General features: G+C 41.7%; 1 protein-coding gene across 4 annotated transcripts in view; it reads left to right on the top strand.

Annotated features, from left to right (window-relative positions):
- NMS (neuromedin S) overlaps positions 1 to 18,084 on the top strand; it is a 44,701-nt gene extending 26,617 nt beyond the window's left edge. For 2 of the 4 annotated variants that reach the window (XR_015725120.1, XR_015725119.1), the window contains 12 exons: positions 966 to 1,023; positions 1,869 to 1,956; positions 2,292 to 2,458; positions 7,569 to 7,916; positions 10,306 to 10,361; positions 10,667 to 10,705; positions 12,446 to 12,469; positions 12,566 to 12,619; positions 13,947 to 14,081; positions 15,238 to 15,903; positions 16,976 to 17,025; positions 17,926 to 18,084. Coding sequence is in view for 1 of the 4 variants with exons in the window: in XM_045771823.2 (XP_045627779.1) it covers positions 7,778 to 7,916; positions 10,306 to 10,361; positions 10,667 to 10,705; positions 12,446 to 12,469; positions 12,566 to 12,619; positions 13,947 to 14,024; positions 15,238 to 15,273; positions 15,862 to 15,903; positions 16,976 to 17,014 (507 nt within the window). In the remaining 3 variants the exon portion in view is untranslated. The remainder of the gene's footprint in view (positions 1 to 965; positions 1,024 to 1,868; positions 1,957 to 2,291; positions 2,459 to 7,568; positions 7,917 to 10,305; positions 10,362 to 10,666; positions 10,706 to 12,445; positions 12,470 to 12,565; positions 12,620 to 13,946; positions 14,082 to 15,237; positions 15,904 to 16,975; positions 17,026 to 17,925) is intronic. The other 2 variants (XM_045771823.2, XR_015725121.1) reach the window with 2 other exon arrangements.
- The last annotated feature ends 7,145 nt before the right edge of the window (positions 18,085 to 25,229 follow it).

Below are 25,229 nucleotides of genomic sequence, written 5' to 3'. Positions count from 1 at the left end.
TTGTTCTTTCCTTCTTTCTTTCTAACTTTACTGTTTTTAAAGAGCGAGACTTACAACTACCCTATAATCCAATCATTCCAAGCTTAGGTATTTCCCTAAGAGAAATGAAATCAGGTATTCATCCACAGACTTGTACACAAATGATCACAGCAGCTTTATTTGTAATAGCTCAAAACTGGAAACAAAAGTCCATCAAAAGGTGAATGAAGGGGCATTTGGGTGGCTCAGTCTGTTCAGTGTCTGACTCTTGATTTTTGCTCAGGTCATGATCTCAGGGTCATGAGATCGAGCCCTTTGTGGGGCTCGTGATGGGTGTGGAACCTGCTTAAGATTTTCTCTCTCGCTCTCCCTCTGCCCCCACCTCTGCAGGTACATGCTTGCTCTCTCTAAAAAAAATAAAATAAATTGGTGAACAAAAACACAACTTGTGATACATATATACAACAGAATACTATACAGCAATAAAAAAGGAATGAACGATTAAAATATGCAACATGGCTCAGTTTAATTATGCTGATTAAAAGAATTTAAATTAAAGAAAGAAGTACATACTGTATGAATCCATTTATATAAAATTCTAGAAAAGGCAAGCTATGATGACAGCAGATCTGTCATCTGGGGGAAGAAGAGGGAGAGATTACAAAGGAGCATGAGGAACTTTTGGAGCATGAGAAATAACGTGTTATTTTTATTGTGATGATGGGATCACATACTTACATTAAAGTTTATCTGATTATACAGTTCTAATACATGTGATATAGCTCAAAAAAAGTGTAAATAAATAGTCTCAAAAGGAGGCTGGAATTGAAAAGTGATTAGCAACTGCAGAGAGGCCCCATCTATCCCTAGGGGTGGAGGATTATAGGGGAAAATGGTGTTCACAGAGCCCATGTTTCTTGGCCACTAGGACAAATGGGATCTCTACTAGAACTGCTGTTTCAATTACCACCTCTGCTTCTCTGCAGGAAGCCAGGAGCACACACTCTCGTTACACTGCAGGACCTGGGGAGTGTGAAGTCATGTGTAAGTGCTGCTGCTTGTGGAGCGACTGTGGAGCCCAGGAGAGCTGCCTCTGCTGGAGGCATCACTCAAACCAGAAAGAAAATGGCTCTCCCTTCCGTCTTCCAAACTCCTCCCATCCTCTTCTCCCATTGACAGAAATTAAAGGAAGGAGGCTGGGAAGAGAGTTTATTTTGTAGGTTTCTAGTTCTTCATGATCAGAGGGGAAATAAGGAAAGGTGTTTATGGAGCTGAAGGCCAACAGACAAGTAACTAGCCCAACTGTTGATATATTACTCTGGGCAAAGGAAAATATACAGTAAGAAGAGCCATGGTTCTTTCTTTCACAGATCTGGTCTATTAGCATATCGCAGTTCTCCTGGGGTTACTCGGCTCTCCCATCCGCTGCCGTCACTAAGTAGCCCACCATAAGAGCAGATGTAAAGGCCAGGAGAAAAGCACAGGATATAGGCTCAGAAACTGGGAGGACAAAAGAGGGTATATTCAGGGGAGTGGGGACAGTGCTAGCAGATGTGGGAGGCTGGCTTTTTCTGTCACCAAACAGCTTTTTGGGGATTTAACAGCCAGCCTCTTGAACCTGTCACCACTCTCTGTGAAACCCTGCTAGTGATAGAAGCCCTCAGACATTAATCCGCATACATGCATCTTCACTTGCTCTAGAATCAGAGGGTTCTTGAAGGACGTTGGATGCCACTGCAGAACTCAGAAAGTTATGCTTTGAACACAGAAACTTATAATCAATTTTGAAATGATGTTTTTAAAATATCCTATAGATTGAAGTTCAGTTCTTTAAAAGCCTGCTGAGTTTTTTGTTTCTGTTTTTTTTGTAATAACCATTTACAAATCAGGAGCTAATTTGATGTGGGAAGGAAGAGGAATCCTCAGTGTAATTCTCAGCATTCAGTTCTGTTTCAAATGGTGTGGGAGCTTCACATGGTGAGTTCATGTATTTTTAAAAAAGATATTAAATTGGCTTGGCACTGACAAATCCACTGGTCACAGCCTTTTCAATAATGCCTAACAAAGGAAACACTTTGGAGAAATAAATGTAATGAAATAAAAAAAGAAGTTGCTCTTTCATATATGTAAGTTCAAATATTTAAATATAAACCCATATATTCATAATAGTGTTTGGAGTTTATTACATTTTTAAAATTTAGTTTTACTTATACAGGTAATTCACAGATAGCCAATGCAATAATTCAAAAGTACAGATAATGTAAAAGGCTTTTTTAAAAGATTATTTATTTATTTATTTATTTATTTGACAGAGAGAGAGAGAGCACAAGCAGGTGGAGTAGCAGGCAGAAGGAGAGGAAGCAGCAGCTTCCCTGATGAGCAAGGAGCCTGATGCAGAGCTCAATGTGGGGCTCGATCCCAGAACCCTGGGATCATGACCTGAGCTGAAGGCAATTGCTTAACCTACTGAACCACCCAGGTACCCCAATATAAAAGGTTTTTATGACCCCCTCACAGTCCCATTTCTCCAGAACCGCTGCTATTTGTGCATCTGTGTGACATCCTAACCCTTTTTCTCTGTGCTACCTACATATGCACTCATGGAATTGCATGGGATATTTTGAAAAAACTTGTACGGAAGTGGAGATCTGTAGATTGCAAAATTGGCTGTATACTTTTCAGCTCCGTTCATTAAGAGATGGAGTTTTTTTCCCCCACCCCTTGAATCCAGCTAGCTTTGTGACTTGCTTTGACCAATATAATGCAGAAGTGATGTTGTGTTAGTTCCAAACCTATAGGCCTCATAGTTTCTACTCTCACTGCCTTGGAACTCTGAAACCAGCATGGAAACAAACCTGGACTAGCCATCTGGAGACCAGAAGACCACATAGAAAGAGGTCGCAGACACCCCAGTCTATTTACCAGATGAATGTAAATATCTAAGTGAGCCCACCTGAGATTAGCTGAGCCCCACCCAAACCGTAAGAAGTACCCAGTTGAGTCCAGCCCAAATTACTGACCTGCATAATTTTGAGCTAAATAAATGGTTGCTTTAAACAACTAATTGTGGGGACTGGTTGTATTATGAGCAGAAGCAAACTGATACTAGACTGTATAGTGTATAGTATATACTTTTTTCTTTACTCACTATGTTATAAAGAGTTTGACTTGTCAATGCATAAAGATCCATCTTCTTCTTTTTAAGAGTTACATGAATTTTCATATTATGGATATTCTACAGTTTAATATTTTCTCTATGCCAGACATTTAGGTTGTGCCTGCCTGCATCCTTCCTTCTCTCTGTCTCCCCTCTTTTACTGTATTATAAGTATCTCTATAGTTGTATATTTCCCCTACTCTGTCTTTTCTCTGCTAATATGGGTTATCTTTTTGATAGACATTTTTTAAATTTGGTAAAATGTATCAATCTTTTCTTTAGTAGCTTCCCTATTCTGAATTTTGCTCAAGAGCAATTTTCTAACCATACATATACTCTATTTCTTTGTAATACAGAATTTTATGTAAGTATCTATGTGTATGTGTGGGTGTGGTAGGTTTAATTCATTAATTCTCTGAAATTTATTTGAATTTATGGTGTGAAATAGTGAATATTTTTGTCAACTGGATAGCCAAATGTTCTAAACATCATTTAGAGTAGTTCATCATCTTGCACTGATTTGGGAGATACCACCCCCACTCTGTATTTAGACGATCTGCTTCAAGATTCTATTCCATTCCATTGATCTATTTATTTGCCTGTTACGAGATCAGTAACAAAATGACCACTACAATGTAACAATTACTGCTACTTATAGTAGTTTTGACAGTGGCAAAAGTATCTTTCTTTTTTTCAAAAATGTCTTGAATATTCTTCAATATTTTCTCTCTCAAAATAATTTCAGAGTCAGTTTTAAACCATGAAAAAGTCATTTTGGAATTTTAATAAGGCTTACATTAACTTTATACATTAATTTGCCATCAGTTGAACTTTTAACAACATTGACTCTTGACAATGATCATGATATGCCTTTTCACTTATTTCCTGTGTCCTTCGGTAAAATTTTATAGTTGTCTTTTTTATTTTTTAAATTTTTAAAAAGATTTTATCCATTTATTTAAGAGAGAGCGAAAGAGAGCACAAGCAGGATGAAGGGCAGATGGAGAAGCAGACTCCCTGCTGAGCAGGGAGCCCAATGTGGGACTCAGTCCTGGGACTCCAGGATCAAGTCCTGAGCTGAAGGCAGATGCTTAACCAACTGAGCCACCCAGGCGCCCAGTATAGTTGTCTTTTTTAATATATTACATGATTATTCTTTGGTTTAGTTCTCAGAATTACATGGTTTTTTAAGTTATTTACATTTTCTAATACATTTTAAAATTTATTTTTGCTCATGTTCGAGACAATTATTCCTGAAAATAGTTTTCATTTAAATTTATAGTAAATTTTGATAAACTCATTCATTCTAAGAATTTGCCACTTGATTCCTTTGGATTTTCTGGGTAGATAATCTTATTTAAAACCATGAAAGTTTATGGGGCGCCTGGGTAGCGCAGTCGTTAAAGCGTCTGCCTTCGGCTCAGGGCGTGATCCTGGCGTTCCAGGATCGAGTCCCACATCAGGCTCCTCCGCTGGGAGCCTGCTTCTTCCTCTCCCACTCCCCCTGCTGTGTTCCCTCTCTCACTGGCTGTCTCTCTGTCACATAAATAAATAAAATCTTTAAAAAAAAATAAAAATAAAAAAATAAAACCATGAAAGTTTCTAACTTTTATTTTACCTTTCATTTCATTATTTTACTTTTTTTTTGTATTGAATTGGCTACAAACCCGTGTGTTTGTATTAGTCAGCTCGGGCTGTCATAACTGAAGACTACAGTCTGGGTGGCTTAAACAAAAATTTATTTTCTCACAGTTTGGAGTCTGGAGGTCCCAGATGAAGGTGCCAACAAGATTGTTTCTGATGAGACCTCACCCCTCAGCTTGCAGACAATGCCTTCTTGCTGTGTCCTCTACTAGCCCTTTCTTTGTGTGTGCTCAGAGAGACAGCTCTGGTGTCTCTCTTCCTCTTCTTATAAAGACACCAGTCTTCACAGATTAGGGCCCCCATCCTTATGCTTCATTTAACCTTAATTATCTCCTTAAAGGCCAAATCTCCAAATACAGTCACACTGGGGATCAGGGCTTCAGCAAATTCCATTTCTGGGATAGCAACATAACCTATTTCTGAATTAGCATTAAAAATAATATTTTTAGGGGTGACTGGCCAGCTCAGTCACTGAGGCATGTGGCTCTTGATCTTGGGGTTGTGAGTTCAAGCCTCACTTTGGAGATAGAGATTACTTAGAAATAAATCTTAAAAAAATGATTTAAAAAATAATATTTTTATTTTCCATTCTGAATATCTGAGCAATCATGTGTGCAAAATGTGCAAAAGAAACAAAATCAATTTGATATAAATCAGAGTTATCACATAGGTTTATTTGAAAAATGTATATTTGTGCATAGAGCACCTAGTTCATGGTGGAGACAGACCGAATGTTTAAAAAATACTTATTGATAGTAGAACTGCCACAAACCTTTGCTATTATGCGTGTGTTGTGTCTTAAAATGTCCATAAGTAATTGTGTTTAATACCATATCTAGGTGGTTTATGTTCAAAAAACAATCATTCATTTTTTCCTACTCATTTAATAAACACTTGCAGTTGGACAGTGGGTGCATTTCAATACAAAGATATCATCTCTTCCTAGTGTTTGAAGACCTTCGGTTATTCTCCTTGAACTAAAGTGGTAAATACTGTAATAAATAGAAATCTCTATTTCTTGCAATCTCAAGGAAGTAGGCAAAATATTATGGCTATAGAGTAATTTATAATTCCCACTCTCTTATGAATTAGAAAATTTTTGGCAAAATACCACGTTTTAAGTCATAAATAAACAGTCCATTCTGAGCAACTCCCACCCAAAATTATTCTTAAAACTTTCATTCATTGAACAAAATGATATAAGATGGCTTAGGTAAAGGATTAACATGTTTTAAGCACATCGTACACATTTAACAATTGTTAGTTACCTCCTAATCCATAAAAGAGCAAAAATTAAAGATATGCATGATGATAAAAGGGTATTTGTTTGATATATTACCCTTTCTGCAAGACAGAAAACCATTCTTTCTCCTTTCTACTCCATATCCAATCTCAAGGAGGCTCTTTAAAAATTGTTTATTATTGAAGTAGAGTTGACACACAATATTATATTAGTTTCAGGCATATAAGATAGTGATTTAACAACTTTACACCTTACACAATGTTCACCATGGTACCATCTATCACCATACGACATTACTACAGTATTGTTCCCTATATTCCTTATGCTATTCTTTTCATCCTATGACTTATTTATTTTGTAACTGGAAGTTTGTACCTCTTTTTTTTTTTTAAAGATTTTATTTATTTGACAGAGATAGAGACAGCCAACAAGAGAGGGAACACAAGCAGAGGGAGTGGGAGAGGAAGAAGCAGGCTCATAGCGGAGGAGCCTGATGTGGGGCTCGATCCCATAACGCCGGGATCACACCCTGAGCCGAAGGCAGACGCTTAACCGCTGTGCCACCCAGGCGCCCCCAGGAAGTTTGTACCTCTTAATTCCCTTTACCTGTTTCTCCCATTCCTTCACCCTCCTTCCTTCTGGCAACTACCAGTTTGTTCTCTTTATTTATAAGTCTCTGTTTCTGGGTTTTGTTGTTGTTGTTGTTTACTTGTTTGTTTGTTTTGTTTTATAGATTTCACATATAAGTGAAATTATATGGTATTTGTCTTTGTCTGACTTATTTCACCAAGGATAATACCGTATTGTTAAAATGTCCATGCTATGCAAAGCGATCCAGAAATTGAATGAATTCCCTATCAAAGAGGATCTTTTTACAAAAAAATTAATACCTTGACTAAAATCTCAGACTTACAGGCACAACTAGACTCAGATACCCTTAAGTTCAAATCCCTGCTCTGCAACCTTTATGGCTTGGTGACCTTGGCAAGTTCCTTATTCTCTCTCATCCTCAATTTTCCTAATTCATAAAATTAGGATAATAATATATTCCTCATGGATTTTCTGTGAGAACTACATGAAATAACTTATGTGAAATCCTAAATAGGAACTCTGTAGATGAAATAGTATTATTATTATTATATTATTATTATTAAACACTGTCATATTTTCTTTCATACTGATTTAACTTGAAATATTTAACTTGTTCATGGAAATGAGTCTGGAAAAACCTTAAGGAGTCTAATTTCCAACCATGATTTTAAAAAAATCTACTTGAACTTTTGAGTTTCTTGTAATTTTATATCCAGGACTCCAAATTTTGTTCTCACATGCACCAAAGGCTATAAAACATCCTTTGTTAATGGTGGAAAGTAAACAGCTTCTTAGGAAATAAGACTTCGTCATGCAAGAGTATATAGATTTATGTCCAGTTCTTTGATTAAAAAAAGAGAAAAAGCCTTTCTGGAGTCAGAAATGTTTCTCAAACCACTATAGAATAACAATTATGACTCTCCACTTTTTATTTTTACTGCTGGATTGAAAAAGATGACTCTCTACAATGCCTACACCAGGAGGATATTATTCTACAAATAAGGGCCCAGCGTGACATTTATGAGAAAGCTGGGGTCCTTCTGCGCAGAACTGATTGGTGCTCAGCCAATGGGCTCCGGAGTGTTGCAAATAAAGGTACCTTCTCCACTGGGCTTGATCAGAAGCAGGGCAGAGTGTTGCCTCTGCCTGTGGAACTTCAGGAAATGCTCAACCCCTGTGCTAGCAGACTACATCTGTGGTCAGCAAAGACAAACTGGACTTTGAAGATGAAACACCTTGCTCCTCAATGCCCTTCCATCTTGGTCATCTATTGCTTCTGCATGCTACAGATTCCCTCTTCAGGTAAGGGGACCGCTTCATCAGACCCCAGCTAGCATGAACTCTAAGGAAGACTGAGACAGACCTTGATCCTTCAGGGCGGTTCTGGAGGGAATCAAACTTAATCCCCTCACCTACCCCATTTCCACCCTTTTGAAATGGCTTCCCATTTGTCTCTAACATTTAAGAGAGGGTGGACAGAATTAGATGCTGCAGCCTTTTACCAAAGGAGGCAACTTCCCCTTGTGGAACTCTTGAAACAATTCCTGACTCAGGGCTGTCCCAAAGATGTGCCACTAAAACTGTGAGGGATATGAGTTGGGGACCCCAAAGTCTTAGCCATCTGTACTCCCAGAATTCTGAAGAGAGAACAGAGATGGTGAAACTGAGTTTACAGACCCAAGACTGAAGATTGAGGGACAGTTGGAAAGGGGCGGGGAGGGAGCAGAAACAGGAAAAATGGAATATTTTCATAGCCTTTCTGTGGGCTCCCAGGAGGCAGGATCCCTGACAGAGCTGCGGAGGCCCCAAGTCTTCCTGGGCTTGGGCGCTGTCCGAGGTGCTGGCTGAACAGGGGCTTTGCTTCCCTAACTTCTGAGAACCAGTATGATGGCAGGTTGGAACCAGGGGTGGGGTATGGGCTGAGTAGTCGGAATGCATCGTCCATTTCAAGGTGATTCGCCAAATGATGCAGGGAAGCATGTGGTGGTAGCTCCAATTGGAAGCAGGGACTATTTCAAAATTTCAGATTTTTTTTCATTAGAATTTTGATCTAGGGGTGTAGAAAATCTTTGAAAGTATATTCAAACAGAAAATATATTTCAAACAGTATGTTTGTTTTGCTGTGTCCTGTAGTGTAATCACAAAACCTAGGCATTACAAGGAACCCTGGAAGTCATCTAACCTTTCATGGAGAGCAGGCATCTATGATTTCCCTATTTGATTACTTTCAGTGTCACCCAACTCAATACCAGCCTGAGAGCCGGTAGCTGCCTCTTCTGGGCTCCAATCTGTTTGTGTTACACTTTTGGGAATTTGTTATTACTTTTTATCTGTCTATATATTTATATCCACCTCCCCCTTTTCCTCTTTGATTTTATGTTTCCTGAGGGTAGGTCCCTATGGTCTTTATCATTGTACTGTTAACACAGAACCTCTTAATAAATCCTTATAGGATTGGTTCAATTTATTTTGCATTTTGAATGGCTCCAATCATCAAAATTTTCTTTACACTAAACTGAAATCTGATCACATGTAACTTCTAACCATTAGCCCTAGTTCTGTCCTTTGGGAATACAGAATAGGACTAATACCTGTTATGACAGTTCTCAAAATAATCGAAGCCAGTTAACATACATTTCCTAATTTTCCTCTTTACCAAAGAAAACTATTCTCAGTTCCTCTAACTCTACTGCATAGTCTATCATTTCAAGTAGGATTACTACCTTTCAAGGCTTGGACACTATTATTTCTGTATAGCACAAGATTTTCTTAGCTTTTTCTTAGCTAATAGATTACAGGAAGCAAAATATCAGTATTTTAAAAACATATATGTACTACCCTTGGGCCAGATATTCCCCGTCCCACATTTAAAAACTCTAAGTTCAGAGTTTTACATGTACCCCATTTAATTTCATCTATCCAATTGATTCCTTCAATTGCTGTATTAGCTATTCTCCCAAGTGTTGTATCATGCACAAATGAGATGAAGACTTCATTTAAGCCAGATAAAGATTGACTGGCATAGGGTACAGCTGCGTGTTGGTAACAACCTTGCCCAGAACCTACCACTGAAGAGTCTGATGAAGCAGAGAAATGAGTATCTGAATTTCTTTTTTTTTTTTTTTTTAGATTTTATTTATTTATTTGACGGAGAGAGAGACAGCCAGCGAGAGAGGGAACACAAGCAGGGGGAGTGGGAGAGGAAGAAGCAGGCTCATAGCGGAGGAGCCTGATGTGGGGCTCGATCCCATAACGCTGGGATCATGCCCTGAGCCAAAGGCAGACACTTAACGACTGCGCCACCAAGGTGCCCCGAGTATCTGAATTTCTTAAACTTTCCAAGAGTAATTCTGATGGACATACTTTCTTGACACGATTTCCTGATATTCTATCTTCATAAATTCCATCAAAATACAAATTAAGTTGTTACCCAGGTATCTTTTCCCTCTTTCTTGAGTTACTAACTTTTATACTGTTAACTCCTGGTAAATAAAAAAAACACTGTTCTTAATTAATTTTGGTACAAATCTCGAATTATTATTGGTAGGTAGAAGTGTGTTTTCTTTGTAAATCCTTTTAAAAATATTGTATTTCTAGAATCTCTGTATGTTTTTTCATGGTAAAGATTTAAAAGTTAATGCTATGACCTTTTTTCCCCCCTAATTAATATTTTTATGATTTCTCACAATAGGATTTCCTCGACCTCTAGCTAATGCCCCAGATGGCTCGGATATCACGAAGCTTGAGGTATACTGCTGTTCAGTATGTGAGATTTTTATTTAGTCTTGGCCTTGAAAATATCATGTGGATAATATTCACTTGAAACTATTTTAAGATCAGATTCTTGGCTGCAGTAGGAACTCATGTTGCCATTTTCATGGCCTCATTTAAGGCATCCTAAGAGTTGTGTTGAAATTCACTGCCACAGTGTGAGAAGATAATGCAAGGTTCATAAATGGGACAATTTTAGAATTTTATAGTGTTTTAATAGATTGTTAGTGACTAAGAAATTTATACTGATCTTTGATTCATTTTTTTGTATTTTTCTTTAGCAGCTGGCATATTGGGCAACTCTTTCTAGGCAACCTAAGGTAAAATTTTATATATATATATATATATATATATATATATATATATATATATATATAATTCTTTTATTTTTATCTTTATTTTTTTTAAGATATATTTATTTATTTGAGAGAGAGAGAGACAGTGCGTGTGTGAGTGGGGGAGGGAGGTGCAGAGGGAGAGAATCTCAAGCAGACTCCCCACTGAGCATGGAGCCTGACTGCAGGGCTCCATCTCACGACCCTGAGATCATGACCTGAGCCAAAATTAAGAGTCGGGCACTTAACTGACTGAGCCACCGAGGCACCCCCATATAATAAATCTTATAAGTGCACATATTTATACCATAATTGATATCTGTAATAAGCACACTCTTTTGCCACCTCCAGGAGAAATCCATGTGTATGTCTAAGTACACGGGTAAGAATGCAGTTTTAGGAAATAACAAGTCAATCTCTCAAATATAAAATACCATAAAATATTGGTAGTTCATGTATATTCTTTATCATAATAATATATACATGTAGAATTACATTAATTATGTATGTTATGATATATTGTGACATATGTTACAAATTGATATACTATAATATTATAGTTCTTCAAAACAACAGATCTCATGTAAAGGACCCAACAGTGACAGTAACCACAACAGAAATGTTTCAGTGGATACAACGTAAATGTTGATTCAATCAAAAGTGCAAGAGGGTGGTGTTAGGGTGGATTCCATGATTCTTAAGTGTAAACTGAATGTCTTCATGTTTATCATGTTTTCACCTTGAGCTATATCTTTTCTTCCTCCTTCCCGTCTCCCAAGCCACAGCATACTGCATCCGGGCCACATTGAACTTCTCATTATTCCCCAAAGGCACCAGGCCCTTATATCTTTGCACAGGTTTTTCCTTAGCCAAAAATGCCTTTGCAGGCTGTGTTAGCGGCTCAGACCCTAAAACCAAAGTACCTGGGTTCAAAACCCAGATCTCCTTAACTTTGGCAAGTTTCTTAATCTCTTTGTGTCTTGGTTTCCCCATCTGTAATATGGGAATAATAGTTATATGAGTCTCATAATGTTATTGTGGAGATTGAGTTCTTGAATCTCTGTGAAATGTTTTCAACAGTGTCTAGAACACAATAAATGACAGCACTTAAGTGCCAACTGCTACCATTGTCCCTGATGCAAGTAGTGGCCATTCCTCAAGACTCAAACATTACTCTTTTTAAATCTTTTTTTTTTTAAGATTTTATTTATTTGTTTGAGAGAGAGTGAGAGAGAGTGGGAGAGAACAAGCAGGGAGAGCAGCAGAGGAAAAGGAAGAAACAGGCTGCCCGCTGAGCAGGGAGCCCGATGCGGGGCATGATCCCAGGACTCTGGGATCATGACTGAGCCAAAGGCAGATGCTGTACCAATAAAGCCACCCAGGCGCCCCTACTTTCTCTCTTAAACTTCATAAATATATCATGCCTATTTCTTCTTATTTTCAGTTTATCCTTATGCACATGTCTGAAAACAATTGTCCCAAGATTGGAAAAGTAAAATGAGATTCAGTCTTAAAATAATGATGTATTGCCGGCAACTTGCTTTTTTGTAAGACCTTGCATCAACCAGAGTCTTATTAAGTCTGGATTGCTTTTTAGAATGCCAATTTATTTCATAATTTCAGATAAATTCAGCAAGGTCCCTGGTGTAACTTATACTGAAAGCCTCATCAACTGCCCACCCCAGTAAAATTCCATGTAACTTACCCTCCCAATTCTCTTTCTAGGATAATCAAGACATATACAAAAGGGTGAGTACCACCCAGTCCGGCAACGCAGGCATGCAACTTTCAGGTTGATAGCGAGTGACACACGCACTAAACTCAACTTTTTTTTTTTTTATTCAGTTTTTATTTCACTACTCCAGAACTCAGAAGCCAACACTTCCAGTTAAAAGTGGGGTCAGTATTTTACCATGCTCACCTTTCTGTAAAAGTGACTCTCCTCTACTTATCTTTTATCCTGTCCTAATTAATATGTGCAGATAAGTAGAAAAGCAGGGGGCTTGCAGACACTGTCTGTGTAATAGCTTTCTAAGAGCTTCTTCCTGGGGCTTCAGGGATTCTCTCTCTCCTGGTCTGGACTGGGGGTGGTGGGAGGCTGACAGATCTGAAAACTTAGAGAATATATTCTAGAAAAGGAAAAATAAGTGAGGAGTAACTTTTTATTATGCACTTTAACAGATGTTTGAAAGACCTGATAAATACTGAGCTCAATTTACATTTATCATATTACTTTTTTTTTTAAATTTTAAGAAGTGCTTTGTGACGTGTAATGTGCCGTATCCCCAATAGTGACCCATGGAGGTGCACTTCTATAACCATCACTGTGTATATATGCTATGGGAGTAACATATATCACCTCTACTTTGTTATTATAAACTAGAGTTACCCTCAGAAGCAGGTTGTGTAAGTGAATTTCTGCAGGGTATGATTTGAGGAATATTAGGAAGGTCATAGAATAAAAATTTTAATTCAGGGGCTCTGTTACAGTAACTGAAATTCTACCATTAGAAAGTCACTTATTTATATAATCAAGGCTTTCCAAGTCTTCAAGAACACCCTTTAAGAAAACAGACAAACAGACAACAAACAAAAAAACACCTAGTGAAGTGTTTTTTCCCCTAAGAGGTAAAGACTCATCTGTAGTATGGGTTTAAGAATGAGGATCAGATGAGGACAAGGATAGTATCAGGAAGCGCCAAGGGCACTACAAAGGGAGAAAAGACAATGGAAGGAGAAAGATAAACTCTGTGACACAAACAAACCTTTACTCTGAGCCAAAATACTGACGGAGGATTCACAAAAACAAGGTATGTGTGTCTGAGTGTGTGCGGGGCAGTCACGGACAAGCAGTGCAGCAAAATCAAATGCATTAGGGAGAGGGGATTCTGGATGCTGTCCTTCCACCTCCTTGCCTAGACTAGGAGAGACACCTGGGGCGGAAAAAGACAAGGCACTGCACCCTAGAAGGACAGAACACTTGGGAATAAGGCAGAGAAAAGTCTGATTTACCCTAAGGGAATATTTGTAAGTGGTGTGTTGGAATTGTAGCCTGCTATAAAGGCAAGCAGTTCTTGAAAACCTAAAGTTTCAAGCTTAGGCGTGGACGTGAATTTTATTCTGGACATTAAACCCATTTAAGGGAGGGAGTGGAGAGGACAGCATAGCGGGGCTGTGTCCTGGCGGGCGTCCGCCCCCGCCCCCCATCCTGCTCCCTCTGTTGCAGTTTCCGCCTGTGCACCCATTAATGCGCCTGGCCTCGCAGCTCGCCAACCAGATGGTGAAAAGATTTTCGCAACAGCGAGTAGGTGCTTTTCTCTTCGGCTGTGTTTTTATGCCACCCCAAGTTCACTTAACCGTGGTAAATGCTGGTAAATGCGTGTGGTCGCTGGGGGGAGGGGGGAGCAGGGGTAAGGGGGGCTCCCTTGCATGGCAGCTTTGAATCTAAGCCTCCACCTTGGGAAGGAGAGCTGGCCCTACTTTGCGCCACAGCCCCCTACCTTGAACCCCGGGAAGGGTTGGCTGCAGGGCCGGGGAAGGCCCCCAGGACAAAGACTTCCTCTTCTCTTCCGCTCTCATCTTCCATGTTTCCTTTTAGTTTCCATGCTGTTTTTTCACTTTCACTTCCTCTTCCTGTTGACATGGGCATTGTCTTGGTGATCTCCTGGGCTCCCCGTGGTTGCTCCACCTGCCCTTTTGTCCTATCTCAGAATTTTGTTTCTTTAAAAACAGTTCTTTTTTTGTCTTGTTTTTGTTTTTTGGGTTTAGAAATTCCCAGCTTCAGTAATAGGTATAGTTCAAAATGCTAATCGAAGTTTTATTGCATGGTGGGAAAGAAAGAAAGAAAGAAAGAAAGAAAGAAAGAGAGAGAGAGAGAGAGAGAGAGAGAGAGAGAGAGAGAGAGAGAGAAAGAAAGAAAGAAAGAAAGAAAGAAAGAAAGAAAGAAAGAAAGAAAGAAAGAAAGAAAGAAAGAAAGAAAGAAAGAAAATTTCTTTCGAATGCTGACAACTCATCCCAGTTTGCCCAGGACATTCTTGCTTTTAGCTCTGAAAATCCCAAGACCCCCAGGAAGCTGCTCAGTTCCTGGAAAACGGGTCAGTCGTCTTAAGCACAGGCAGCCGTGTGTCCTGTCTGATCCAACTGCTCCCCACAGCCTTCCAGATTGAGTCTGATCCGTTGTTAGGCCAGACCCACAAAGTCAAGCTGAGGAAGCTGCCAGGGCAAACTCTTGGTGGTGGTGGTGGGGGGTCAATTTCAAGTTGACGCCGTTGGGAAGAGCAAGCCGATTTAACATTGTCCTGTTCACAAATGGTACCTCAATCAAGCAACCATGCCTGTCTTCCGGAATAGGAAATTATAATTGGCTACATGGTTAGCCTTTCCCCTGAACTGCTTTTTTGCACCTGATTTCTGGTACTTGACCATGGAGCCAGGGAGGCATAGGATCACAGTGGAATGACTGCAAACCTGGGGGATGCGGTTCCTGTGACATAAACCTGTGCCTTGTTGCCTCACAGGATCCGGGGACTGCCGTGGTGAATTTCACCAAGAAGGTATGGAAGCCTTGGGGAGAACCCAACTCCCGAAGATATACAAGAGAAGTGCTTGGAGCTGGGCAATCTTGTCGCCCCTTTAGATCACTTCTGGAAAGAACTGGTCCCGCAGTATGCCCCTGAAAATCTCTGAGGCCGAGCACTGGCTTTCAGGTTTTCCCGAGCTTGTCCCCGGGGCAGAAGGGACTCACAGGGCAGTACTTCCGGCTGTTTCTATTTCATCGCCAGCCTTGTGATGAGTCACCCGGAGCCATCCGTTCCTGAGGATTAGCCTCATGTGGCTCAGGGGCCTACATGGCAGTTGTGCAAACCTGGGGGAGGTGCTGCGAGTGCATAAGCCCCATACACCAGCGAGTCTCCAAGTTGGCCATGTGTCATCGATACCTCGGGACTTGGTTAAAATTCAGATGGCTGGGCCCCCACTCCAGGTAGTCAGTAGGGACCTGAGAATTTGTATTTTTAGCCAAGTCTCAGTTGTCATTGATGCTTTTGGTCTGGGGACCACACTTTGAAAACTGCAGGTCATAGACATCTTCAGAAGACCTTTGGCACAAAGTGGTTGCGTAATGGCTTGTGTTTTTGTTTCAGGATCACACTGCCCCCCGGGGACGACCATTCTTCCTTTTCAGGGTATAGCATTTCTTTTTCTCTGTTTTTAACCCCAGTTCTCTCCTGCCATGCAATTGTGAATTCCACCAGAATGAGCACAGCCCAGCACCCCATGGCAAGCTGGTGAATAATTATGGGGACTCTCGCACCCTTTCCTTAGGGGTGACTTTCAAAGTCGCCTCCTAGAAACCTGATGTTTATAAAAGAAAGGGTGCAAAAGGGCATAGGCTGAGAGAACCAGAGCCCTAAGAGCATGGATGGGAAGCAGGAATGCTGCTGATGGACAGACATGGGGGCCAACCAGAATTGGCGTCTGTGTTCCTGAGCATGAAGGTTCAGGATACATGCCCCCAAATAGTATAGGCGCCATCCCCTCCTCCTTCCCTGGGGTCTCCAAGATTCTTGCAAAGGTCACAGAATCAGAAACTGTCTTAATTTGTGATCCACCACTCACTAGCTATGCTTCATCCCCTAGTTCCTTGAGTGTTTGCATCCAAAAAATCAGACTTCAAATCCGACAGACTCCTGCCCCTCAAACTGTGTTCTGTGAGTCATTGGTGCTAAGAGGTTACTCTGCAGAGATCACACAAGCTTGGGAAACACTGCACCCAACACTCTCAAAAGTTCACAGTGCACACCAGCATGTCTTACAGGAAACAACTTGTTCTTCTCAGCTTTCTTATGTAGTTCCCACCGTGTTTGATCATGGAAGTTCTTCTACCACCATGCTGCCCGTATGACCTATTAGTGGTGTTCTCTAGAAAGTACTCTGAGAAACAGTGGGTGTTCACGATGTCCTTAGGGTGAAGAGTCCTGTGATAAATGGTTTGAAGACCGTCCTGCCACATAAATAGAGGTTGGAGGGTGGAGGGGTGGGGTAGGGGGCAGCAAGGGTCCTGGAGCACTGCCACAGGGGGCCTACATACTAGCCCTGGGCGAGGGCTTCCTAGGTGAGCTCCCAAGGAGGCTGCTGACATCCCGGCTGGGAGAACGAGGCCTTAGGGCCCCTTTGAGGAAGAATCTGGAGCCCAGAAACAGGTTCCAGGCAGTGTTGTCTCAGTATCTGCAAGCTGCTCCTTTTTTTTTTTTCCAGCCAAGGAATGGAAGAAACACTGAAGATAACACCCACTAGGACAGTCCAAGGTCAGCACCATTGCAGCTGTTCTCCTCCAAACAAATGTCGTTGTCTGACTGAGGGGGAGTGAGAGGCAGCCAGAGGGGTGGTAGCTCAAAAGGAGGGGGGCCATGTGGAACCTCTGAGGGCCCTCCACCCCCTCCCTTCCCTGCTCTCCATGCCACAGAGACCCCCACCGCAGCCCGGTAGAACCTGTCCCCAGCACACAATGCAGCCTTTGCGCCCATGCTGGCTCCTTGCAGGTGTCTCCAGCAGGAGCTATGAGGGAATGAGAGCCCCCTGTGGCCCAGCTGATCCTCAGGACTTGTCACCTGACCCTTCTGATGGGAAAAGCCACCCGTGCAGGCTTGGCAGGGGAGGAGGAGTGCCTTATAGTGGGAACATTTCTGAATACAACCAGGCAAGGCTCTTCTCTCCATTCAACAGTGTTCTGAGACCCAGAGTTTAGATCTGAGGAGATTCCTTGGTCTTCAGACCTATGGAGGTGAAGTCCATGTATGAGGGCAGCTCTGGGCCTCTTCAGTCTCTCATGATGGTGTGGTTCCAGGGACATGAAGTGGCAGTCCTTTGGAGGTGTCATAGCCTCCCTCCTGGAGCCTGATCCTGAACTGCTGGCAGCAGCCAGAGCCTGGGCGGGTCAGGGTGCCTGAGAAAGCTGTCCAGATGCAGGGAGACAGAGCTCCCCAGGTGAAAACAGGGGAAGCGTTTCCCTGAGACCACAGCACTCACACAGCCCGAATGGCCCAATTAGATACTGCAAAAATAAATAAGTACCAATTTGGGGCATTTATGACTTGTCAAAATGAGGCATAATTTTAAAACATGTTGCACAATAACATGCCCACCGGCCTCATCTCGATTCTGATAATAATTTGATCCAAGCGGTGCATTTTTCTCTTCTTTTTCAGAATTCAGTGGCAAAGAGAAACTGCATCAGATAAAGAAACCAAGCAATTATTTTGAACACATATCAACTTTCTTCCAGTGAACAACAAAAGATAATTCTCTTGCTCTATATTCACTAGACTATTCAGTTGTATAAAAAATAAAGTAGCATGGAGACAGTATTTTCATTTCTTATTGGGAAGTCTTGCAGGAGGGATTAGATGTATTTTTAAAATAATGAGATATAGCTAGCTAGCTAGATGATAGATAGATAGATAGATAGATAGATAGATAGATAGATAGATAAAATGTGCTGTGTTTGGTATTGTTTTCGCATGTCCCAGATATCTTGTTATTATTGAGAACTGAGAGCCCGAGCTAGGGAGAGACTGGCTGGCTTCATGTTCTGATTCTTTCATCTTGTAGCTGGGGGACTGTGGGCCAGTCACTTCCCATTCCTGTGCCTCATTCTCCTCCACAGTAAAATGCGGTTGGTAGTAGTAGTACCGTCACATAATTATTGTGATGATGAAGGAGACCATCTATGAAAGGGCTTAGCATGGTCATACATAGCCCTCAATAAGCATTGGCTCTAATGACACTTCAGAAATGATTTTCATGACACAAAAATTACCAGAGCAACTTGCCCTAATGACAGCTGCTTCTGTCTCACCGACCAGGGACTTGAGGTTACAACACCAAGTTACTGTATAACAATTCCAGAGTCCTCAGGAAACCAGGAGACGTAGGCCTTTTACCTTCTCAGGCTCCTCCTCTGTAAAGAGTATTTGACTTCCAGACCTCCAAAGATCATTCGAAGGAGTAGATGGCGTAGAAGACGGGCAGCAACACAAGGAGGGACCCTACTGATAGAGGCAAGGAACCCAAGCTGCATTAAAACATCCTTCTTTTAAGCTTCTCATCAAATTGAAAAGCCCTCCTTTTAAAATGTAACGTAGATGTCACGCTTTAGGATTAGTTTTTATTTTTAGCATTTATACGCCCTTGTAATAATTCTCAAGCTTATTCTCTCAAATAGGATATTTTAAGACTGCTCAGTAGATCTTACCCGCAGAGATAAGTTGAGCAGACCTGACTCCACATGACATTTTGCTGAGCACCAGCTGCAGGCAGAGGGATCAAGGCACTGGTCCAGGACCCTGCAGGAGGTAGGAGACAAGGCGGGTTTGGCCTCCTGGGGCATCCCAGGTCCTAGGAGCGCAGGCCATGCTGACTCAACCTCACACCTCCGTAATAGCGGGAGCAGAGCACAGCGTTGGTGTGCAATGCTCCAGTACAAGTCTGCAGGAACAGTCTCACCATTTTGAAGTGACCAAGAATGGCTGTTTCTACCCCAAGCCAAGCCCCAGAATCCTCTTCACTCAATCAGTGAGAATTGATTCCACCCCCATGGAGGATCATACACTCAGCCCAGGACTGCCACAGGCCAGCCTGGAAGACGATGGTAATGGGGGCGAGGGGTGGACAAAGAGGGCCACTACTTCTAGGGAACACAGCTTGAGCTAAAAACTCTTCCTTTGCCAAGCCAGTCTCTGATGATGGGAAGATGGAGACAGACTGCAATCTCAGACATCGCCTCACTCCTTTCCCCCACAGCAGTGACCAGTGATGCACCACCAATGCCAGTAAATCCAGAGAGGAAAGTAGACTGTGATCTAAGCTTCAGCTTCCACACGGTGACAACTGGTCCTCCCTATGTACAGTGCTGGGCTATTTTTAGCCTGGTGTCCTATGAAAAGAAGCCTTATGATATCACTCTATCCAGGTGTCCCATTAAATAAGACCGAGTCCTAGGCCCAATGTTGGTCTCTAGAGGGAGGATGCCCACCTTCTTAGCCCTGGTGGTCACTTTGTAGGGAGAGACCATGCCTCAGCCCATTGTCCAGGCCCCTGAGAGCCTCAGGAAAATCAGGGGTCTGAGGCTAGTCAGAACAGAATTTGAAAGGAACTCTCAGAACCTTGGAGTGGGCAGAGGCCTCGCTGATCATTCGGGCCCACCTTCTTGTGGACTGCTGAGGAAAGCAGCCCAGAGAGGCCAAGTGACTGACTCAGGGCCGCAAGGCTACTGGGAAGCATGTCCAGAACAAAGCTCACATCTTTCCATTAATGTCTAATTGTTGGGGTGCCTAGGTGGCTCAGTTGGTTAAGCATCTGCCTTTGGCTCAGGTCATGATGCCAGGGTCCTGGGATCGAGCCCCGCATCAGGCTGCTTGCTCAGCGGATTGTCTGCTTCTCCCTCTCCCTCTGCTGCTCCCCCTGCTTGTGCTCTCTCTCTCTCTCAAATAAATAAATAAATAGAATGTATTTAAAAAATAAAGCCTAATTGCTTTCTTCACTCTGACTTTACTATTGCCATAACAAATTTTCTCAAGCTCACTGACTTTAAGCAACAGAAATGTGTTCGCTTATAGATCTGGAGGCCAAAACTCCAACATAAGGGTATCGTTAGGGCGACGCTCCCTCTGAAGACCATAGCGGAGAATCCTTTCTCACCCTTTCTAGCTTCTGGTGGCTCCAGGTATTCCTCTTGGTTGTGCAGTTTCACTCCAGTCTCTACCTCTGTCCTCGTGTGGCCTGCCTTCTTTGTCTTCTCCCTTTCTCTTCCCTTATGCAGATACTCTTTAAACACTGATACTGACACACATTTTCTTACTCTTCCTTCTCCAATCACATTTATATTAGTTCTTTTCACTGCAGTCTATAGATTTTCCATATTGTTTTGTCAGTCTGGTGTGCATTATGGGTATTTTCTTTTGATCTATCTCTATTCAGCTGTATCTCTTATGTTATTAAAGGCACCAGCTGAGTTCTTAATTTTGGTTATTATATTTTTCAGTTCCAGAATTTCTATTTGCTAATTTCATTATTTTCTAGCTTTCTGATGAGATTCTCAACCTTGTCATTTTTCTCCTTAAACATAGTGAAAATAGATATTTTTAGAATCTTTCTGGTGAGTAAATTATCTAGGTTCCCTTTATGTCTGTTTCACTGTTTGCTGTTTATCTTGATTTTTGCTTGTTATTCACTATTACTCCTACAGTATAGTTCTTAGGGGCCCTGATGAAATAGCTAAGAGTTTCTCATGGGCTCCTCCATTGCACACCCTAGACTCCAGTTTTGTCCCCTGGTCCGTAGAGGATGACAAAGACTGCTGCCCAGTTTTTCAGTCTCACAGTTGCCTTCCTGAAACCCTCAGGTATTTATATAAGAAATATACTATCCTCAAAGGGTTATTTTACCTTTCTGGGCTTAAATATTTTTTTTTAAGATTTTATTTATTTATTCGACAGGATAGAGACAGCCAGTGAGAGAGGGAACACAAGCAGGGGGAGTGGGAGAGGAAGAAGCAGGCTCATAGCAGAGGAGCCTGATGTGGGGCTCAATCCCAGAACGCCGGGATCATGCCCTGAGCCGAAGGCAGATGCTTAACCACTGTGTCTGGGCTTAAATCTTAATCAGATCTTGGCCCTATAAGTTTTAACCACCACATTATCCTTCCTGATACCTATGTACCAGAGAGTCTTCAAAGTCTATGAGGACACAGATATGAGTATTCACGTGGTTTCTTAGAGCAAAAGAGTTGGAAAGAACCCAGATGTCCATTAACAAGAGAAGAAAGAAATATTATAATATTCATATAAATGACATTTATATAGCAACAAAAATGAATGAACCACTTGCATAAAGTTAGAAGGGTCTTAAAATCGTGAATCGAGTGAAACAAGCAAGATGCTTTTTATAGCAAGATAACATATAAGTTGAATACTACGGTAAGAACAAATACCAAATTTAGGAGACCAGTGATTCCTAAGCGTGGGAAGACTGACACAAGCCAGGAGAGCCACAGTAGGGTTTCAACTATATTGGTAATCTTTATGTTGGGTATTAATTGTGTAAAAAGTAATAATTTATACATGAATTTATGTGGAAGCACAGAGAAGGAAGAGATTGTTTGTGTCCAGGGAAATCAAGGAGAGAGGTGGTTCTTGAATTGGTCTTGAAGCATCTGTAAGATTTCTATATGGTAATGGAAAAAAGCATCCCTGACAGAAAGAAAAACAAACATACGTGGGAAAGTGCATGTTCAAGGGACTGCAAGTAGCAGGATGGTATCTTCCTGCTTTCCCACCCCAGCCCACACACATGTACAACCTTCCTGTTAGGCGATGTATCACTTGTTGAAACTGGTGTGAGGCGAGATTTCAAGCAACTGGGAGATCAGGCTATGGCCCATGTTGAGGTGCTATGACAAGCCATAGATGAGTTATATGGGCAGTGTGCATGGCCTGGCAGCCAGACTGCCTGGGTTCAAATTCCACCTTTGCCTCTCACTATTTGTGTAGTCTTGGCTCATTACTTACCATTCTGTGCCTCAGTTTCCTTACCATTAATGTGAGCACAATAATAGAACCTATGCTGTATGGTTGTCCTGAGTATTAAATCAGTTAGTACTTGCGAAGAATTTAGAACAGTGCCTGATATCTCACAGGTATTCTGTTGATATTTGTTATTTATCTTCATTTTGTTATTACAACACAAGCAAAGGAGACTGTCTGAGACCCGACGCCAGGGAAGTCACCCTGACTGGGCTCTAAAATCTCTCTCCTACATCAGATTAGTGATTAGCCTTTGTGTACCCTAAAGATTTCTCCTTTCTGGATTTAAAAAAATTGAGTAACTGAGAACTGGGTTAAGGGCTCAGCTCTGTCATTAGCTACTCCCTGTGTATAATATCTTCTTACAATCTTGGATAACTTACTTAACTTCTAAGAGCCTTAGTTTATTCATCTGTCAAATGGGACAAATGGTAGAATCTACTATGTAATTGTGCTGTTGCGACTAAACATAGGAATGAGCGTAAGGTCTTGGTAAGTGTAGTGCACGCACAGTTTACAAACATGTACGTACATGCTAATGTTATATCATAGATATTGTACAGTGCATTTCCATTTGTGGAGACCTGAAATAGTTATATTTCCTGAGTATGCACACTTTCAGGGCATTATGGTGGGTACTTTATATTAATCTTCACAGTCCCACAAAGTAGTATATTAGAGAAATGCTAGTTACTGCCACAGAAAAATCTTATACACTTGTTGGCTTAATCCAGTAGAATTTCATTTCCAACTCTTAGTCCACTGCAAGTGCTCCTTATTATTGGACTCTTCCAGGTTTCTCCTCCATTATAGGCTTTGTCTAGGATGAACTCAAGGGCCTCTAGGCCTATTCCATGGGTAGATGAGGAAAGATAAGAGGCTCACAGGAGGGAGGATTTTTAGGGGCCAGCCCACTCCTTTTAGTAGAACTCAGACATGTGACCATGCTTGACTGGAAAGGAGGCTGAAAATGTAACCTAGCTTAGTGGCCTGGAAGAAGAAGGTAAGATTTGATAAGCAGCTGCTCGGTTTCTGCTGTAGTAAAAACATTATCTCTAGGGCATGAGAAAACTGATACTCATCGATATTAAATACTTGCCCAAGGTCTTTCACTAAATGGCAGATTCAGAATTCAAACCCAGGAGTAAGTAGCTCCAATAGTTATAGCTCATGATTCACCATTGCTGGCTGTCTCTCAGGGACACAGTATTAGAGCTTGGCTGGGTGCAGGAGTGGGGTAGGTTTAGGGTAGAGGGTTTAGTTGTACATGAAGTTACAAAGCTATAATTGCTGCTACCTCAGCGCTTGACTTGCTAGGTAGAGATGATGTGCCCAGTGCAAAAACGGAGTGAAGCCTGAGTTCACTGCAGCCAAGTAATTCCAGGGCCATGTCTGATTAGGGGCCGAGGGAGGGATCTGGGTGAATTGGGGGAGGTTGGGCAGGGACCTCCCCACCTTGGCTTGGGCTCTCAAATTCTTTCCCAATTCAAGATGTTTAGAGACTCTGGCTTTATTAGTCTTTATAAAGTTATTTTTCTTGTGTATCTCAATCCCTGAAAGAAACAGATGTGGCTGGCCCAAACAAACCCCTTAAGAGAGTTGGAAAAATTCCACTTCTGGACAATTTTTGTTGTTGTTGTTTGATTCTCTGATCTCTTTGCTAACTCTTGGCATTTCAGTTTAATATTAAAACCATCAATTTGCCTCAAGAGATTAAGTCACAATCAATAGAAACCCTGAAGGAGAAGGTAATAGGACTTACATTATTTATACTCAGTCTTTGTCTTCCAGACATTGGCGAAATGGAACTTAGGAAATTGCTGTAATAAAGCAGAGCCCAGGAGAAGAGGCTTGCGCTGCAAAGCAGCTACAGGGATGCTGGAGCACTGGGCAGTGGGCAACAGGCTATGTGACTGCAGACTCAGAAAGAGAGGTGGCCAAAGGGAAAAGTTACCACTTGTCACCATTTCCCGAGGAAAACTCACCATGACCTCAAGCAGTGAAAGAAGTGTGAGGAACATTTGTGGGAAGGAAAGCCACAGGAAAGTTAGATTTTGTGCTTGATTGGTGCTTAAGTGATGGATAGCCCTGCAAAACTTACCTCTTTATCAGGGGATAGGGACCACTCCCACTGAACTAGAAAACAAGGACCTTTGGGTAAATGAGACTTGTTTTACTTAAAGTGAGAGACCCAACTGTATTGTGATTTGAAGAACAAGAAAGTTTTTCTCTCTAGCTTACAGACTCAGAGTGGATGACCCAAATCTGTGGAGCAACTCTGTTCTGTGAGCCATTCAGAGATACAGGGCCCTGAAAATCACTGCCGCACTATACCGAGCATTATCAAAGCTGAGTTGCCACCAGTCTGTGCTCTGGCTTGGTGAGGTACGTCACAATGTGTTAAGGCCTGGGCCTGGAAATGGCAAACACCGCTTCCCTCCCTTGGAGAGAAATCAGCAAAAGGGCCACACTCAGGGGATGTAGTCCATACCTGGGTGGCCGTGTCCCACTACAACTCTGCTGCCTTAGATTTAGAAGAAGAGAAGAAGGGTGCCTTGTGGGCAAACAGCTGACTAACACAGGACCCTATGTCAAGGAGAGGGAAGTGATTCTTTTAGCAAAGTACTAATGCTGTGATATATGAGGGGGAAGAGAATGTCGATAGTGCAAAAGCCTGTCACAGGCTGGTAGGTGCTCTACCAGTAGGATCCAACGTGCCCTCTTCTCCACCTCACCTGAGTGGAATTTGATGAATTTAATGGCTGTCTACTGGAATTGGAGGTCAAGGAGGAGAGGTGGGATTCTGCAGACAAGATCACCCACCCAGAAAAGGGAAGAGAGAGGATGTAAAGGGGAGGGGTCAATGATGCAGTGGCTACAAGAAGGGATGGATATGTGGAGCTGCCCCAGAAGTGAAGTGAAAACTGTGT

Source organism: Ursus americanus, chromosome 7 (assembly GCF_024610735.1).
Source record: "Ursus americanus isolate L20-20 chromosome 7, mUrsAme1.1.p, whole genome shotgun sequence".
Taxonomy (NCBI): Eukaryota; Metazoa; Chordata; class Mammalia; order Carnivora; family Ursidae; genus Ursus; species Ursus americanus.
Note: the sequence above shows the minus strand (reverse complement) of the source record. Positions and strands in the feature narration are given on the sequence as shown.